Source organism: Sorex araneus, chromosome 1 (genome assembly GCF_027595985.1).
Source record: "Sorex araneus isolate mSorAra2 chromosome 1, mSorAra2.pri, whole genome shotgun sequence".
In the NCBI taxonomy this organism is placed as follows: domain Eukaryota; kingdom Metazoa; phylum Chordata; class Mammalia; order Eulipotyphla; family Soricidae; genus Sorex; species Sorex araneus.
In genome coordinates this window covers 376,172,175-376,193,151 of record NC_073302.1, presented here as the reverse complement: position 1 = coordinate 376,193,151, position 20,977 = coordinate 376,172,175, and the positions used below count along the sequence as shown (strand labels likewise).

The following is a 20,977-nucleotide window of genomic DNA, read 5'->3' as shown; positions in this document are numbered from 1 at the left end:
CACAGGCATTTATAACATTGGATAGAGGTCACCAATATCCTCAACATTCATTTAGGTACAAATAGTCCTCAAAGCTTTCTGCAAAGAGAAACCATCTGACTTAGTCCGACTATTTGTTCTCTTGCTCCAAATCCTCCTTTAATATATCTATTCTATAATAAAGCACTAAAAAACAAGTGTACTGTAACACATACTTAGGAAAATAATGTTTTTGCATGAAAAACTGCACTGTCACTGTAGCACTGTCATCCCATTGTTCATCTATTTGCTCAAGCAGGTATCGATAACATCTCCATTGTAAGACTTGTTGCTGGTTTTGGCATATTGAATATGCCACAGGTAGCTTGCCAGGCTCTGCTGTGCGGGCAGGATATTCTCTGTAGCTTGCCGGGCTCTCAGAGAGGGACGGAGGAATTGAACCGGGTTGGCCGTGTGCAAGGCAAATGCCCTATCTGCTGTGCTATCGCTCCAGTGAAAAACTATGTTTTAAAAAACTTACTTCTCCATCCAACACTAATTATTGTAATTTTCATGGGTAGGGTATAAATTGCCAACAACTGAAGTAATTCCCCTTCAGGAAAGTAATACGACATCTACCTTTATTATGTAGGGTACAAAGGTTGGGATCTGAAAACCTAATTATAAATCAATGGGAAAACAAGGAGAATGATTTCAAAATGGACTCTAGACATAATCTTAGGCTACCATTAAATGGAATAAAAGACTATCTGAGGGCAAAATATATTTATATCAACCTCTGGACTTATTATGGTGACAGTGACTAGCATATGTTAATTGGGAGACAATTTTCAATGCATTTGTCATGTTTACTCGGGTTAGGTTTGTTTTTTTACCGAGCGTGATGGAGGGAGCAGGAAACATATGGGATGCTGGGGCTCAAACACTGTTCAGCCACATGCAAAGTAAACACCCTATCCATTGTGTTATAGTTCCAGCTCTCTACAGGTTTTTTTTTTTTCTTTTTGGGTTACACCCGGCAATGCACAAGGTTGAGTCCTGGCTCAATACACTCAGGAGTTACTCCTGGTGGTGCTCCGGAGACCATATGGGATGCTGGAAATTGAACCCAGGTCGGCCACACGCAAGGCAAACACCCTACCCACTGTGTTATCGCTCCAGCCCCATCTCTACAGGTTTCTTAAGCAGAGGATATACAAGTTTTATTCCCGACTATGTCTTAAAGGTATTTTTTTCTGTGAAATTTTTCTAGTGAAAAATTGGTAGACATAGATCATGACCCTTCTTCAACAAAATAAATGCTCACTTACAGTCAATTAGGAGATTTAGATGGTGTCTGGGGGAATTGCGCAGTGACTGACATCAAGCCTTGAAAACATTGAGTATCTCTGATGCCACAAGCAATTTCTGGCCAGACTGCAACAAATAGTACATGTGAGCAACAAAGAGCTACTCCTCTGGTAGACACCACTAAACAATGCTGGGAGGAACAAGGACAGGAATGGTAACCCCCAGTAAAGATGTGTGTGTGTGTGTGTGTGTGTGTGTGTGTGTGTGTGTGTGTGTGTGTGAATTAAGCGATCCTCAGAGAGCACTATGGAAAGACTGCATATAAGCATTAAATTAGAATGTGACACCCATGGCAGAAGATATTTTAGCTCATGATGCATGTACTGTGGCATAATGAAGATTTTTTTTTTCTGGTCCAGTGAAACCTTTTAGCATCAGAAATGCTAATATGCTAACATTAAGCATTATAATAAAATTTCTGGCCTAGCATCATTTTGACAATATCCTTTTTGTAGTCAATGCAAGTTTGGTAGGGAAAAAGATTCTATGCTCCTAGCTAATGATTTGAGAGAGGCTGCTGAATTTGAAGACAAGCTGTATGGCAAAATAGAGCAATTGGGCCACATAGAGCAGGGGGGTAAGTCTCAAATAGCCTGACCCAGCATCACTTTGTCAATGCTCTTTTGTATTCAATGTAGGTTTGGGTATGAGAAAAGATTCTGTGCTTTTAGGTAACAATTTGGAAGAGGCTGTTGGATTTGAAGAGGAGCTAGCAAAATAGAGCAATTGGGCTACATGGAGGAGGGGGTTATTTCTCAAATAGTCCAATAACAACTAATAAATGTATGTTTGGAAGAAGCAGAGAAACAGAGTTACAGGAAAAGAAATAGTGAAAAGATAGAACATTGTAATGATGATAACAATGAAAGTGGTAATTAACTTACATATGGGGGTTTGCAGTTTACAAAGCATTTCAACACATATTATTTTAGTTTAGCCATACAACAATTTTGTGAGATGGGCTTTATTATTTTCTTAATTACAGAGTTGTGAAACTTAGAATTTAGGAAGGTTATATAACTTGTTAAAGTCCCATACTTCTACATTAAGAAAATAAACAGATTTGGCCATAGGCTCAAATGCTTTATCACAAGATAGTCCCTTTGTATGCAGTTCTATTTCCTCTATAAAGATATCTTTCTTTTCATTCTGCACCAGAAAAGAAGCTTTAAACCTTTTTAGCTAAAAATTTTATTACCCTATTGATTTTAGCTATGATATTTTCTATTTTTTTTAATGCTAAGACCGCAAAAATTTCAAGTACATTACCATAGCCTCACTTTTCCCACTCATCACATTCACTTACTGTTATAAGAAAATAAGCCCTTACCAAAAACACACACAAAAAAGGGGGACCTGGAGCGAAAGTACATCTGACCTGGGTTTGATTCTCAGCATCTCATATGGTCCCCGGAGCACTACCAGGAGTAATTCCTGAGTGCAAAGCCAGGAGTAACCCCTGAGGAATGCCAAATGGACCCAAAAAGCAAAATCAAAACAAAACAAAAGAAACCACTAATGGTAACATTCCAAATGATAAAGATTATGGACACACTGTAATTATTATATTTTTGGATTTTGCCTTTTGAAAATATTGTCTTCTATAGATTTTGGAGTAATATTTACTCAAATACAACTTCCTTTCTGTGAATCATTTTTAAAAATTTTTTATTGGAATCACTTCCGCAAAAGTATCTTTAGCTGTTTAACATTCTCTAGTGTCTTTCTCCATCCTTTATCCTCGTTCAATCTACTTCCACGGGGTCATATACTCTATAACTGTGGCTTGATTACTATCCATAGCACAAAAAGAATATCTACTATATATAGTTCTAACTTCTTTCTAGAATATGTGAGATTTGTATGCCACAAAATATATTTTCTATCCCATTTTACTTTGTGGAACCAATGGTTTAATGCACCCAGTAAGTCCACTAGACTTCTTCCCAAAACATCTTTTTCTGTATTATTTCCATGATGAGTGAACCACATTGACTTAGTTCCCCTAACGGTAGTTTCTTGTCTTTCTTCCTTTGTCCTGATTGGGATTTCATTAATTCTTCCTCCAGATAGTCTCTCAAATATCTGTCTACCACTCTGTCAATGCTGCCTTAAACCTCAAGTAGATCTGCACATACAACAAACTCTACAAGAGAAAAAGCCTCCTCATTGCCTCTTAAGCTCCCTTTTATCCACATTATTCTATACCTAGTTATTTCTGACATTCAAATTTCATAAGTTGTCTAACCTCCTAATTAACATGTTTAATATCTCCAAATGAAGATACATTGATACACACCTTATTTCACATTCATCAGCTCATCCTTCATAAGTTACTAATTCTTCAGCTTGATCTCAGTTATTCTATATAAATAAATGCTCTTAGGTAAGAGTGATAGTACAATGGGTAGGATGCTTGTGTTGCATACATCCAACATAGGTTTGATCCCCAGCATCCCATAAGGTCCCCTTAGTGATCCCTGAGCACAGAGCCAGAAGTAGGCCCTCAGCACCACTGAGTGTGTCCCCAAAACCAATGCTACTACTATTACTACTACTAGTACTACTGCAATAATAGTAATAATAAATTCTCTTGTGTAAATATACATGTTCACACACAAATATACACATATGTCAACATACTTTTTAATTCTTACAATGTATTTAATTATTTTATGCCTCTGTACATGCTCTGATAACTGCTTAGAGTTTCACTTACCACCTATTCAATATTTTCAGCTAAAATTAAAATCCCATTCCCCTCTCAATTCCTGTATGCATGAAGCAGTGCTAAAAGCTCTCCAGAAGACTTCCATAGGTTGCAATTCTAGATGGAATATAGGATGCTCCTGAAATTACCTCCTCCCACAAGCCAAAAATCTTCCCCTCTTAAAAACAGGCTGAATCACTCCTACACAGTGAGCAAATGAGGAAAAAAAAGGAACTTAAAAAAGGTAAAAGATGATGAGATATGATTTCTCCATAAACCTCATTCCCACTGAGACAATACAGAAGCCAGAGGTAACTCATAATTCCAGCTCTCCCTGAGGAGAAGAAATATGGATGTCGCATAACAACCCCCATATTCAAGAATTCCACTTGAGCAACAGGAAACCAAGAATTTGGAATATAGCTTTGAAAGCCAATTGGTTTTATATCCAGGATACCTGCAAGATGATATTGAAGTGCAACATGTTCTTAAAGGACCAGCTCATATTCTCTATAGCTGAGCCCCAAAATCATTATTGTCACTGGTGTAAATTGCCCTTGTCTTTGTTGACTGTGTGGATATCTTTGTTGATTGTAAATACCTCCAAAAGGTATCTACAAAATTCTGAACCCCTGGACTTTGGATGCTTGGCCCAGGAAACATACCCCTTTATCAACTATCTGAAGGTCTTCAAGGCATCGTTTCAAAGCCCCACGATCTGCAACAGAGACTAAGCCCTTAATTATCTAACCATTAAGCTAAATCATGAGGAGGTTATAATGAAACACCTAGCTTTTCTGCGACAAAGTTCTCTTTGCAGATCACGTGCTTACAGACATATGAACAGATGTTCATGCCTACCATCAAGGAAATGAAAACAAAAACATTAAGATCCTATATTACACAAGTTAGAATAGCTACTACCAAAAAATTAGGTTGGGTGGAGGGTGTCTGCAGAATATGGAGAAAAGGATATCATTGCTGTTTGTGTGAAATTTGATACAATTAATATAAGGAATAATACAAAGTTTTCACAAAAAAATTATAGCTAAAACTACCATATAACCCAAAAGGAGTATATGCAATTCTTGCCTATACCTATTTTATTCAATTATTGTTATAGTTTATGTAATGTAATAATATTAATATTCATGGTTTCGATGTACCGTTGCCATAATTTACCACCACCAATGTGCATGAAACAGTTCAAGAATGTTCTTATGTTACTTCTAGTATTTATACTTCCACCTCTTTATTCCTCCCATCTTTATTTCCCCCATCTCAAATATCTTACCCTATTTGACAATCTCAGTTTTGTAATTCAAGGGAAAGGGTTAGTTAGCATTTAATACTGTTTAATCTCCCGTTCTGTTTGTCTCTGTACCACAGAGAACATCTGGTATTGGTCCTTCTACCTCTGACTTCCGGGTATCTATCTAAAGGAAACACAATCACTGTCATGAAAGGATAGCAGCACAGCCTTGTTCATCACTATGCATTTTTTCAATTGCCACAGCCCAGAAACAACCTACAAGTCCACGAATGAATAAATTAATAATAATAAAAAAATAGTAGAGGGCCAGAGAAATAATACAGTGGGTACAGTCCTTGCCTTGCAGACAGTCAACAAGATTCAATCACCAGCACTCCATATGGTCCCCTTGAGCGCCATCAGGAGTAATTCCTGAACAGTGCCAAATGTGCCCCCAGCCCCCAAAAATACCCAACTAAATAATACAGTTACATATGAAATATTATAAGCTTCCTTTATTTTAAATAATTTAATTTGCCATTTACAATAGAATAGATGGACTTTGAGGAAATTATACAAAGTGAAACATCAGAAAGTAGAAAGTTAAGTACTAGATCTGCAATATTTTTAACTTGATGACATCTCTATCTTATTGAACTTTGTTGGATATCATTGGTTTGTCCTTTCCCCCTTGCCACTAGGAGCTTAGGTTTATCAGTCACACCCATCAAAGTGCTCCCGAGTCACTCCCATTCCTTTGTTTATCTGTAACCAATTCTACCAGTTTATCTGCTCTTCCTCTAATCAAACTCTGTTTATTGGTAAGGTCAGAACTTTCTAGGACACTGAATATTATAACATTGCCTTTCGCTCCTCTTTATGCCTTTTGAATAATTTACTTTAAAGCTATGTCTTTTTTGTATAGACACAAGAAGACAATATTATGTTTTTATAACTTAAGACTTAATTGGCTTCGATATTCCCTCCTGGGCATCTGCTTTCTCCACTTAAGCCTCAGTTGCCCTCAGTTCCTAGTACCCCAAAGTAGGGTCCCCGACGTGGGACGGGAAGGATCCAGGGCAAGCGGTGAGTTATGTGCTACCCTGGCATCGAGATGGGCCTGGCCAAAGTGCCTAATTCTTAACTATAAGTTAAGAGCTTGATCATAGACAAATGCTGTCATGATCCAATAGTAATTATGAGACTGGGACCCTGCCGGGGATAGGAAAGACTGATCTGGCCTGAGCACTGTAGTCTGAGATTGAGATGGCCCCAGGAGAGCAATTCTATAAGCTTTAATGCATCTCTTATTGTGTCCATACAAAATAATTAATATTATGAATTCTTATATGCTTGCTGGCTGAGGAGAAGAGAAACACATTCATGGGACTCCGCCCTTGGGTGGATCCTCCTGCTGATAGAGAATTAAGTCCTAGGAGAAGCATCCCCTGAGGGAAAAGAACCTTACCCTATTGCTGACCACACCTATGTGTATGCCCCAACCCCCTCATGCTGGGGAGATTTAACTAGGCTGTAAGAGTGGGTTGGGGGCCAGATCCACCGGAGCCAGATCCACCGGGGCCAGATCCACAGGGCCAGATCCACAGGGGCCAGATCCACGGGGGCCAGATCCACAGATCGAGAGAGAGACCGAGAGCCGGGAGAGAGGCAGAGAGAGAGAGAATGAAGTAGGATGGGGGAGAAAGAAGCAGGAGGAGAATCAGAGGAGAATGGAGATGGACATGAAATAAACCGATCGAGCAACCAGTTTGGCCTTCTTCCTTCCTTCGCCTGCCTCGCCGCCTGCGAGCCCTTTCTTTTTATTTTTGTGTTTTACACAAACTTTACCTAGTACAATAAGAAATTAAACATTTGAAGACACAGGTCTATAAATAAAATATAAGAGGAAAGAAAGTTATATTTTAACTATGAGATTTCAGAAAATTTCCAGTCTGACATAATTTGCCCCACTATGGGCATCCTTTCATGGAATTCAAAGTTTCAATATTTAGGACCATGAATTTTAAAATTATCATTTTGGCAATTCTTGAAAAGTAAAAAAATACATGTTTAAAATAAACATTATGCATTTAAGATGATAAAATAAGGGAAAATTTGCATTTATACTTAATATCTTCCTTTACTATTTCAATATTTAAATATTGAAAGATTAAAGGCAAATAATCCACAAAAAATAACCAAAGGAAATAGAATCTGAAACAGTATAATAAATTGGTACCAGAGCCAGAGAGGAAATATAACAAATTATTTAGTCAATTTACATTCCAGAAATAAAATCTGGGTCAGAGCCAAAAAGTGCTGAGTTAATCAATGTGAATCATAAGAAACAGGTTCAGATATGAGAGACATACAAAATCTGAAATAGAATAACACATAGAACTTCGGACCAGGTGTCAGATCAAAGTCAAGGTATTTAACACAAGTAATATCAGTGAATAAAGCTAAATAAAAGAGGGAAAAATGTTTTCATTTGTTATTAAATTATCCATCACTGCCATTTTAACCTCGATCATAACATGTTGATTTCTCAGCAAACAGATGTATTCTCACATGTTATTATGATGGCAATACTGTGTCATAGGTGAAGAAACTAAGAGGTACCTCAGAGTACTAGAATCTAATCTGTTTATAATCAAATAATGACATCAAACTGTTTCTCAACCACGGTGCTAAATGGCTCTTGCCAGTTTTCTCATCTGAACAAAAAGAGCACTTATCCATAATTGGCATAACCTTTCAAAATAATCAATGTAATAGAGGGCAAAACTAAAACCTATGCCTGGATGGAATATTCCAGTTATAGCATGAGGTTCAAAGTTGCTTAACAATAAATTGAAGACACACAAGTTTTTCTTTCTCCACTCTGCTTGTCCCAACTTACATGGCGCAAAATATACATCAAAGTCAAAATTACCATTACACAAGAGATTGAAATTCTTTTAAAAGTTCAAGTTTTGGGGGTTTTTTTGGGGGGAAGGTCATACCTAGCAATGCTCAAGGATTACTCCTTGTTCTACACTCAGGAATTACTTCTGGGTTCTGGGGGTCCATTTGGGATGCCATGGATCAAATCTGGGTCTGCTGCATGCAAGGCAAATACCCTCCCCACTTTACTATCATGACAGCCCCAGTTCAATTACGTTGAAAGGGAAAATAGTTCATTATATATTTTTATTATAATTGCTTCATGACTTCACTCTCATCTATCTCATTCCTCATGTTTTGATAGAGGAAGATCTACATTCCTGGGAACAGGAAAATTGTGTGGATGGAATACTGAAATATCTACTTCTGGCAGAATATCACTGAGTCTGATATATGTTTTAATTCATTTTGGGATTAAGCTATAGATAGAAACTCTGCTTCTTTGTTTTGCCCTGTAAGCAAAGTATAACTTGAGAACTGGCTATAACTGTCACTGAATCTTAATTCCACCTATGTCTATTTTAGAAACATAATGAGCTACCCATTTATTAATATATCAATAGTCATATAAAATTAATTATTAAAATTTCGATCTATTTCACTTATTGTGCTATAGCTGTGGGCTAGGTTACCATGTATAAAGAGGTCAATTGCTTCAAACTCTCTGAGGTTTATGGTGAGTACTGAGTTAATACCTAACTAAAGTTAATATAATATTTAAAATAGGCCCTTGAAGACTATTAATTATGACCATGATAATTGTCCACCAAATTTGATAATATTCTGACACGGGAGTATACATTTTGAGAAGAAACAGAAGTAGTTTAAATAATATTCTCAAAGTCACATGACAAGTAAGTGGAAGGTCACAAGTGTGTCCCATACTGTCAAATACCAGTTGGCCTCTGAAACCTGTGCTCTTTTTAAGACATGGCACATGTATCTCACCAACGGTGAAAATTAAAAATTAGTTCTGAACTAGGCACTTTGGTGCTTATTGAAAAGAACAAGTTCATCATAATTCTGAAGCTCTCTACAATGCCTTCTAAAAACAGCATGAAATTTATAAAAGTTTGGAAGTGTTCCCACCATAATAACACAGAAATTTTCAAAAATAATCTACATGCTATGTAGCACAATTTATATATAGCAAATAAAAAATTATCCTAAGTGACAATATGTGGGTTGATAATGAATCACTTGGAAATATCATGTCGATTTTACATAGAAAATATTGTTATCCTGGAAAAGACAGGGAATTTCTTAACCCTTTGCTGATCCCTGAAAGGACAGCAGGGAGTAATGTCAACCTAACAATGTGATAAGCTCAGTTCTATACATGGCAGTAATAAGAACCCACTGTTGGAACAACTGCTTGGATGACTTTATATAAAGAATGGAAAAGAAAATTATACTTCTCTCCCACATATCAATGGAAATGTTTCCCATGGAGTGACTCAGCCTGAAACCCAGAGAAGGAGCTTGGTCCCAGCATGCTGTAGGCAGCCACAGCGGGCTTCACATTAGTTGCCTTCAGTTTCTGTGGTGGGCAACGGAGAACCCAAGCTGCCAATAGCATCAGAAGCTTCTACCTTATGGGAAGAATCTGGTCTTCTGGCAAAAAAAAAAAAAAAAATGACACTGATTCTTATGTCTCAAAAATGTGACACTTTTCTACTGAACTGTCACCGATATGTTTAATCAACATTACACAAGCACTTTTGCCGATAAAATAACAATTATAAACAAACAAAGGGCTTAGAGTTTGCCAGGCACTGTTCTCTTTCTGGGACATATATTAATTCATCCAGTTTCGTACTTACATCACTTGGCATACTTACACTTAAGCACAGAGATGTTTAGTGACTTTCTCAAAGTCAGAATCTAAAGTATGATGGGATAGGGTTTGGACAACAGCTATCTAATGGGATAGTTGCTTAATTAAGTATATGTGCCAATATCATTCTATATTTAATTAATCATAATAGCCTGTCACTGTCACTGTCATCAATTTGCTCAAGCGGGCACCAGTAATGTCTCCATTGTGAGACTTGTTGGTACTGTTTTTTGGCATATAGAATATGCCACAGGTAGCTTGCCAGGCTCTGCCATGTGGGTGGGATAATCTTGGAAGCTTGCTGGGCTTCCCAAGAGGAATGGAGGAATCGAACCCGGATCCACTGCGTGCAAGGTGAACGCCCTACCTGCTGTGCTATCGCTCCAGCCCACATAACTGCCTAAAATAATTAATTCATGGCATGGTTGAGGTGTGTAATGGACTAAATGAGTGTGTCTTGGGGCTGAAGTGATAGCACGGGGGTAAGGTGTTTGCCTTGCATGAGGCAACCCAGGTTCTATTCCCAGCATCCCATACGGTCCCCTGAGTACCGCCAGGAGTAATTCCTGAGTGCAGAGCCAGGAGTAACACCTGTGCATTGCTGTATGTGATCCAAAAAGGAAAAAAAATTGAGTGTGTCTTCACAAATAAATATTTTCAAATCCTACACCTGCCCCCAATATGAAAGGTATGTGGGTGAAAATTAGAGTTAGATGAGGTCTTGTTGCTGGAGCCCTCATGAGCTGATTAGTGTCCTTTAAAGTTCCTGGAGATTTATCATTACTCTGTCACTTTCAAATTAAGAAAATTACAAGAACTTGGCAGTTTATCAGCCAGATGGATTCTTGACAATCTAACTAAGCAAAAACCATTAACTGAGACCTCCAACTTCCAGAACTGTGAGAAATAAATTTCTGTTGTTTGCAACTCACCATGTCTATAATACTTTGTTAGAAAATAGTCCACACAAAATAGGATGCAGTATTATTGTTTCTATTGTAGAAAAAATTTAAAATAAGATAAATTGGTGCAGTGATCTTGACGATATTCTCTTCATTCAAAACTGAATTTGATTTTGCAGTGGTAGAGAGATCCATGAATAATTCATTCAGACTTACCATATTCCAAACCAATTTCCATAAAAACATACAAAACACTTAAATGATATATACATGTTTACTATTTCATATTGCAAACTTTATCTTAAATACTTTAAAAATAATTTAGTCATGTACATTTACAATTGCTTAAGGAAATACGCAAAGCACTCACAACCAAGAAAGTAAATCCACTGTACTATCTTTCTCTTAGAATATGGGAGATTGTCACTACCAATATTATACTGCCACATGAAGATCTGAATCTTAAATACTGTGGATTAGTATAAACATACACTGCTTCATATCATTTAGGATGATATGTTTGTTTCCAATTATACTGACAATATACCAAAATCAGTAACAACGATGGTCCTCATTACCCTGATCCTGAAAGAGCCCCCAATACGCAATTGAGCTACAATAGCATGCAACAGGGACAAATGGAGACATTACTGGTGCCCACTTGAGCAAATTGATGAACAACAGGATGATAGTGATACAGTGATGATAACTTTTATACAAGAATACAGTCTGATTGGTATGTCCTTCACTGCCTAATTTTATGGGAAACTTCCTGGAAGATTAAATATAACATTTCACATATACTTGGCTATTTCAGAGTACAAAGTATACATAGCTAGAGCTAAAAATAGTGCGCAGGGGAGGAAACCTGGAACACTGGTTGAGGGAAGTTGACACTGGTGGCAATATAGGTGATGGAATACTGTTTGTCAAAATCCCAACTATGAATAAGTTTGTAACTCATGGTGCATGAATAAAATACAATTTGGAAGGAAATATAAGTTTATCAAGTATAATGCTAATGGTGTTATAATTAGTTTTATCATTTATATTTATAAGTTTTGTTTACTCATAAAATTTAGTATGTTATTTGACTTACTGTGTCACTTCTTATATCTTTGACATTTGTCACAACTTCTTCTTTTTTTTTTTTTTGCTTTTTGGGTAACACCCGGCGATGCACAGATGTTACTACTGGCTCAAGCACTCAGGAATTACGCCTGGCAGTGCTCACGGTACCATATGGGTTGCTGGGAATCGAACCCAGGTTGGCCGAGTGCAAGGCAAAAGCCCTACCCGCTGTGCTATCCCTCCAGCCCTTGCCACAACTTTTACTTGGACTTGTTTTAGTCATTTCCTCAACTTGATTACTAAATTAATTGTATGATATAATTAAATGCAAACTATCATTCCCTAGTCAATGAAAATACCAAACTATAGAATAACTGACTACTAGTCAAGAAAATGTTCAGCTATCACAGCAATAACTTACCTATTTATTTTTATCACAACTTTTTAAAATTTAATATCTAAGTACTGAAATATATTTTGATAATCAGATTAAATTAAACATAATCTGAGGGGGCAGGGAGGTGACAATACCTCACTGTAATTAGGGTACAATCTTTTACCAAAGATTGAGCCTGGGCCTGCTAAATGAAAACATATACTTTAAATCTTGGACTATCCCATGACCTTCAGCACTTACTTTGTGTGGGAGACTTTGTAACCAAATTAAACCTTTTCCACATCAAATCTCTGGAGTTATATTTTCCTGCAATGTTATTTTTCCTCTCTTTCTTTACTGTTTTCCTTCTCTCTTGCCTATCTTCATTTCTCTTTATCTCTTTATCTTTCAATATTCCTATTTTTAAAAATTCTAAACACACCCTTCTGAGTATTAATACAAATAACTAAACACCCTGTTATTTGGTAGAGTCTCATTAATCCCTTTTAATTTTCTGGTCTGATAATCTATTGACCTAACTAAGGTCTCACCAATTATCGTGCTGTATTCTCATAGTTGAAAATTAAACTTCTTAAAGAATAGAATTATTCATGTTTCTCTAATCTTAAAACACTACAATTAGTCACACTACCTAATTCATATGTATCAGTTTATTCATATCTCAGCCTTATCTGCACTTATACCATTAATTAATGCTTGGCTAAATATAGCTATCCCTATTGCTTTAAATTGTGCTGCTTTCTTTTAAGTTCTTCTTATTAATTTTTTAATTATTTACCTGAAATCTGTTTTGTAAGGATGCATCTCAATTCTTTTTTTCATCCATGAAGATTTCTTATTTACCAACTGAATGAGAGCACTACCCAACCCTAAACTTTACATGTGACGCTTAGACTATTGCACCTGGATATGCAGTCATCTAGTAGTTTCTAACCTTCTTTAGGCTATAAAAATTTTCTGAAGGGAAGACACAGATGGTTCTTATTTGTATTTTCGACAGCACCATGCAGTAAAATCTCAGTGAAGTAGTACTGAGAAATGTTTATTTAATTACTGCGTAATATGTTGTCAGCAAACAGCATATACAAAGTAGAAATAAAAGGCAATACATTTTCCACAACTTAGAAATTATTAGTATGATGAACATAGATAAGGATTCAATTATTTGAAGATCAAGTTTCTTCATAATAAATGGATGTGTGCTAAGTGCCTCAAAATAGTTTTTGAATATAAAGGCTACAAATTTCAAATCCCCATCAATATAACACTTTAAATCCTGCTCATTATGGAAATGTGCATGTTCTTAAAGATTTGTAACTTCATTGCAACAAACCAGCAAAACCAAACCAACAAACCAGATTTGTCACTTCCTTGTAACAAACCAGCACTCAATACCCACCATCACTCAAACCTCCACCCAGAATAACTCCTTATATAAGTCCTTGATTAAGGAAGATACTTAAAAACCTTTGAAATAGGTCTTTTGAAATACTAATACTGTTTTTGTTATTGTAAATACTTATATTTGATTATTTTTGATATAAATATTTCATTTTATTTATAAAATGTACCCTTTAAATGAGAACTATTACTGACTCATCAATTTTTTCGCTCTTCCAGTTTCGCCTTTTTCTTTTTTATCTTGTTTCTGCCTATTCCTAACACCCTTTCCTGTTTTCTACCCTTCCTGATTGCAAAAGTTTTCCAGCAGATTCAAGATTTTCCCATTCACTACTATGTGCAATTGCACATTTTCTATTTCTATTTCTTGCATCTTATTCTTTCAGTTACCATGGTTTTCTCTCTACTCTCACCATTCATACTACATTCCCTGTGTAATGTATTTCCTTTTTCCTTTTTCTCATGCCAAATGACCATCTCCAGCTTAGAACTACAAAACATACACCTACAACCATCTTGATGATAAACAAGTCCTCTTATTTATATTAGTGAATACATGAAAACTTATATAGCACAAATACCGAATAGATAATATAATCAATAGAAATACTTACATTCAGCATATTTTTGAAGTTGGGAAAATTCTGAGGGGCTGAGGTGGGCCCACTTTTCCTGGTTTGTCATGATGGTGGCAGGAAGTTGTCTTACATACCAGGTGAAGAATTCTTTATGTAGGTGATTGGCAGAATTCTAAGATTCACACTTTCAGCAGGGCATGTTTCAAGATAAAATTCTTCACAATTTCTAAATATGCAGTCAGTCAAAATGAAATCACTATGGGTGATGGTTTGAAGTTTCAATAATGCATAAAAGTCCTGAAAGGGAAAAATAATTTGCATTAATACTCACAAAATCTGATACTTTCAAACGCTAAAAACTTGAACTCATAATTATTAGTTTGATGTCATTCTAATTTGTATCATATTCAACTTTATTCATTCACTTTAATAGCATTTAATATACAGTTCCTAATGACAAACAGAAAATAAATATGACTATAACTACAAATGTGGGTCAGAGATATAGCACAGGGAGTAAGATGCTTGCTTATCTATAAAGAGCCCTCCTGAGGATGAATCACTAGTCCTATCTATAACCCCCTAAGACGTGGCAAGACCGAATCTTGAGCACAGAGCCAGGATTTAGGCCTGAGCAAAGAGGTATATCTCCCTAAACTAAAAACTAAGGATAAAAATACATAATTTGGGGGCTGGTGTGATAGGACAATGGGTAGGGCATTTCTCCTGCACATATCCGACACAGATTCAATTTCCAGTATGCATGTGTTTCCCCTAAGTCCCACCAGATGTGATCTATGATTAAAAGTCCAAGAGAAAGTTCCAAGCACTGCTGGGTGTGGTCCCAAAACAAAACAAAAATGTAAAAAAATGTGAGTATACCTTATAAATTCTTATTTCATACAAGTTATTCTTTGTTATTTTGCAAATTTTACATAATAACAAGGTTGTGAGGTTTAACAATTTGAAAATCATCAGCATTTTTATATTTAAACACACTACATAAACATCTGGATCCAATAATTAAAAAGACTAAGTTCTCTATATACCTACAATTTCAATATGCTGGTGTGCCTGATTTTCTGAAATGTGAAATTAACCTTATTGTATCAGTCATGTAAATAGACTTTGAGAGCCAGAAAATTAATTTCTGAAGCAACGAAAAATAATTTTATTTTTTGTAAAATTTTATAAAGCAACAGAATTTTTACCTAACTGAAACAATTCCAACTGCCTGACATACTTGCATGATGATAGCAGATAACTCTATTGTGAATCATGCTTAAAAATAACTCCCTCCGTTGTCAGGAACTCACTACTTACTACTTCATCTATAAAGGCAAATGAAATGAAAAACCATCTGGTTTCCATTTCTGATCAAAGACTGTAATCAACTACTCCTTAAACACCCATACTAAGGCTGTGACGATCCTCAAAAGAAAAGCATTTTGAAGCAATGAGATAATTTTTGAAATGCATGATTAGTCAGTTATTTATCTGATATCATCACCTAAAGCCATAGTGCCTATATTTGGTCTTCATGTGTAATTTTCTTTAGCGTCTTTCTATTTGTTTCCCAAATTAAGCCTAAGACCTTGTTACTACATCTATTTATATACATTTTTTAATTTATTTATTTTTTAATTAGTGAGTCACAGTGAGGGTACAGTTACAGATTCACACATTTTCGTGCTTCTTTTTCCCTCATGCAATGTTTAAGAGCCCATCCCTCCACCAGTGTCCGTTCTCCACTACCCATGAACCCAGTAAACTCCCACCCCCCAGTCACATCCCCCCCACCCCACCCTGCCTCTGTATCGGGCATTCCAATTAGATATCTCTCTTTCCTTTTGGGTGTTGTGGTTCCAAATAAGGGTATTGAGTGGTCATCCTGTTCAGTCTCTAGTCTCCTTTCAGCACGCATCTCCCTTCCCTCGCAGGATCTCCAATCACATATTACTTGGTGTTCCCCTCTCTATCTGGGATGACTTCCCCCCAGCATGTGAGGCCAGCTTCCAAGCTATGGAGCCAACCTCCTGGTATTATATCCTACTATTCTTGGGTATTAATCCCCTACTCTGTTGTTCTATATCCCACAGATGAGTGCAATCTTTCTATGTCTGTCCCTCTCTTTCTGGCTCATTTCACTTCGCATGATACTTTCCATATTGATCCACTTATATGCAAAGTTCATGACTTCATCCTTTCTAACTGCTGCATAGTATTCCAATGTATAGATGTACCAAAGTTTCTTTAACCAGTCATCTGTTTTCAGGCACTTGGGATTTTTCCAGATTCTGGCTATTGTAAACAGTGCTGCGATGAACATATAAGTGCAGATGTCATTTCAACTATACTCTTTTGTTTCTCCAGGATATATTCCCGGAAGTGGTATTGCTGGATCAAATTGAAGCTCAATTTCTAAATTTTTTGAGAATCGTCCATATTGTTTTCCAAAGGGGCTGGACCAGTAGGCATTCATACCAGCAGTGGAGAAGGGCCCCCTTCTCTCCACATCCTCTCCAACAAGCGATTGCTTTTGTTCTTTTGGATGTGGCTTCTGCATAGCAAAAGACACAGTGACCAGAATTCAAAGGCAGTCTACAGAATGGGAAAGGATATTCACCCAATACCCATCTGATAAAGGGTTGATATCAAGGGTATATAGAGCACTGGTTGAACTCTACAAGAAGAAAACATCCAACCCCATCAGAAAATGGGCCGAAGAAATGAACAGAAACTTTTCCAAGGAAGAGATACGAATGGCCAAAATGCATATGAAAAAATGCTCTGCATTACTAATCATCAGGAAGATGCAACTCAAAATAACCATGAGATGCCACCTCACACCACAGAGAATGGTACATCTATTTATATTTGTCATAAAACACTATCTTGTTACATACCTGTGATATTTACGCTTAGTTTTACAAGGGGACTACTCAATTTGGGGTGGGGGAAGCTAGTTCTGGGGTGACAAGTTCAAATAGCTTGATCTGTTCTCTTGAAAGGGATATTCTTTCATCACAGTCCTAAGTTTATGCAGGTCATGCAAACCAAAAAGAATGGCAATCCGTGATGAACATAATTTTGTATTATCTACACATTCCTTCCTGTTGATCTCATCCTTAGTATTTATTTTACCTTAATATTTTGCCTTCTTTTTTGTCCCATGCAGTTTGGGGAGGACTGAATAACAAGGTGTCCTGTTTTTTCCCTCCTAAAAGAGAAAACCCAGATGATTTTGTCACATTTGTCAGATTAGACTCTGTCTCATGGAGCTTGAAATGTTGAGTGGAGAGATTTAAGGACAGGATGAAAATAGTTGTACTAAACAATTACAGCAATAATTGGATATCTGTCGCTATCTGAACCTGACTTTCAAGTGATTTTCACTGCCAGAATCAAGTAATGTCTTTTATAGAAGAGTACCAGAATCAGTTTCTTTTCTTGCATCAAAAATCTCTTGCTTAGAATAACAATAGTTGGCCTATTTATTTAAAAATAAATAAGCAGGGGCCGGGCATTGTCTCAGCATTCTAGGCACTGGGAGTGCAACTAAGATAAAACACTTGGAAGGCAAAAATTCTGCTAATTTCATTAAAGAGTCTGCTTAATTAACAGTGTGTCTTACAGGGGCTGGAGTGATAGCACAGCAGATAGGGCGTTTGCCTTGCACGCGGGCGACCCGGGTTCTATTCTCAGCATCCCATATGGCCCCCTGAGCCATGAGTAATTCCTGTTTATCTCCAGGTGTGACCCAAAAAGAAAAAAAAAAGAGTGTGTCTTACAAATGCCACTCTCCTATAGCATTTGTACACTACTCAATCACCACCAAAGAATTCTACAAGGCAAATATTAATAGTCTCCCACTCAACAAATGATGACATTGACATTGGGGATAGGAATCTAGTTGATAAGGCAGATTACTTAAATCCTTCCAATATCTAGTCTCCTTCCTTGGTACAAGAGCCTTAGATTTGCTGAATAAAAATAGACACAACTTGGAGGCAGGAGCACAGTGGGTAGGGTATTTGTCTTGCATCCATATGGTCCCTGAGCCTACCAGGAATGTTTCTGGAGATTAGCATCAGGGTAAGCCCTGAGCAGTGCAGGATGTGACCTCAAAATGACAAGAACATAAGTACACCTAAGCTCTCCCTCAATTCTGAGTGGTCAACCGTAACCTTAGCTTTAAGGTGGTCCCCATTCTGGAGTTGCCTGCATCTTGGTCCAGGGTGAATGACTCTCTTTCTCTCAGAATACCACCTTCACCTTGAAATTAGTATCCTCCCTCAAAAAAACAATTTTACTTATTAAAACAAACCAGACACAATACATTTATCAGGTTCATTGCTAGAAGTTGCAAAGGGGGCATATGTAGGTGTTGGGTGAGATATACACAAATATATTGGTGAGATAAATAAAAATATCTATTTTAAAAATCAGCTAGCTACTGCCCACTTAACACTTTTTCATTTTCCTCCAGCTTCCTACCTGGATATTGACATGTTGGCAATAAATATATAAAATTCTTAAACTATTGAAAAATTTTTAATAGGAACCAAGAATTACAGTGTAAGGAAGCATTTAAATCATGCATGCCTTAAATCTGCATACCATGGCCTAACTAATCTTCTCTCTCTTCTGCAATCTTCATTTTAGTGAATGGTTTGAGGGTAACTCTCTGGAAATCTTGTGATTGAGTAATTTAGCTTTGCTAATTATACATACATACAAACACCTGCTATGAAAACCAATGAGATGCCAATTTTGAAGGAATTTAAATAGTCGACAGATAGGGTATTTACTTTTAGGTAAAGGACAATGAAAGAGCTTCCAAAAGAGGCACCCATATTCAATCACTCTGGAAAAATTTCATTTCAGAAAAGTTTTATTTTTTAGTTCCATCCTCTCTCATTACCATTATTACAACAGCTTCTTAACTGCTCTCCATTCGATCTAGACATTCCTTACATTTCCAATTTCTTAATGCCAATAGACAGTCAAAAGTTGATTCCAGTGTTAAAGACTATCTAACAATAATATAATAATTAAAAATAAAGTAAAAATGTTATTTCCAATTAACAATAAAATAGTATAATGGAATTAATTTTCATTAATTTTAGTAAATTCATTTTAATATTCTTTCTGCCCTTAAGTTTATTAAAAATCCTCAGTAATTAAAGAACTCAACATTTATTTATTTATTTATTTATTTATTTTTTGCTTTTTGGATCACACCCGTCAATGCACAGGGGTTACTCCTGGCTCTGCACTCAGGAATTACTCCTAGTGGTGCTGGGGGACCATATGGGATGCTGGGAATCAAACCCGGGTTGGCTGCGTGCAAGGCAAACGCCCTGCCCACTGTGCTATCACGCCAGCCCCAGAACTCAAATTTTAAATGAGTAGTTAACTAATATCCTTCAGATAGTAACCTAATTACTGTCTAACCAGGTGAGTATTATTTCATTATTACATTTAAAACTGAATTTTAATGTATACTCTCCCTCTGTCAGCTTTTGTTTTGACTACCCCTTTTATAAAATACTAATTAATTTCTAATATTTAATATTAGCATTCCTAAATACATCATTTACTATCAGGGAATATCAAATAAATAACTAACTATTCATCACAATAAAATTATGGATAATGAACAGTTTCCTAGTAATTCTGCAAAAAGGACAAAGCAACAAAAACGTAATTGGAGGTTTGCTCTGAATTTTCATCTTGATGTATGTATGCATTATATTCATTTTGTAGTCACCATCCTGTGATATTCTTTTATATTTCCATGAGGGCAGGAATTTTTTTTTTCTGTTTCTAGTACTTAGCATCTATTAAATAAATATTTGTAAAATGAATTCACTTATATGCTTTTTTTTATAAAGGAAAAATCAGGGTAGAGAGTGGCACAAACTTCCTCAAAAGAAACTCCTGAGGTTAAGAAAAAATGGTGTTAATAGAGAATCCAGGAAAAAAAATCATCATTACAGGCTTCACTTTTGATAGGGGCATACAGCTTACCTTTCATTGAAGGTATATGAACAAAATGAGCTGCATTCAGAATCAAAGCTTCTATACTTGTTAAAAACTCACTTTTACTTACAGTTTATATATTATTGCTTTTTCATAGTAAAGATTTCAATCCTTATAAGTGAACATTATTCCTAAGAGATGTCATAATGATGTCACTTAACCAACTTATAGCAACACTCATAAGCACTGGGTCTATTTTAAAATTATTTTCCAATATCAAAAACATTATTTTTCTAACTACTTTCAACTGACATAAATAAGTCCTAAAAATAGAAATGTTCTAAGTGTAATATTAAAACCTGAGTTACAGCTCTTCATGCTGCAGATGGAGATGCAAATAATAGTTGAATTCCCTTATATTCTCTGTCTCTTCGCAAGCGTACAGATAGAAAATGGCAATATTCAGTTGGGATTCCCTATAGTGTGCACACAGATTTCCCTTTCTCCTGCAAGATGCTTTCTTTAGGCTCATAAAATGAGTGTCAGGAGGGAGCCACTTTGCTGGCTGT

At 36.3% G+C, this 20,977-nt stretch overlaps 1 protein-coding gene across 2 annotated transcripts in view; it reads right to left on the bottom strand.

Annotated features, from left to right (window-relative positions):
* DGKB (diacylglycerol kinase beta) overlaps positions 1-20,977 on the bottom strand; it is a 743,388-nt gene that overhangs the window by 659,110 nt on the left and 63,301 nt on the right. For both annotated transcript variants that reach the window (XM_055124198.1, XM_055124199.1), the window contains exon 3: positions 14,460-14,720. In XM_055124198.1, coding sequence (XP_054980173.1) covers positions 14,460-14,529 — 70 coding nt within the window. In that variant the 5' untranslated portion in view covers positions 14,530-14,720. The remainder of the gene's footprint in view (positions 1-14,459; positions 14,721-20,977) is intronic.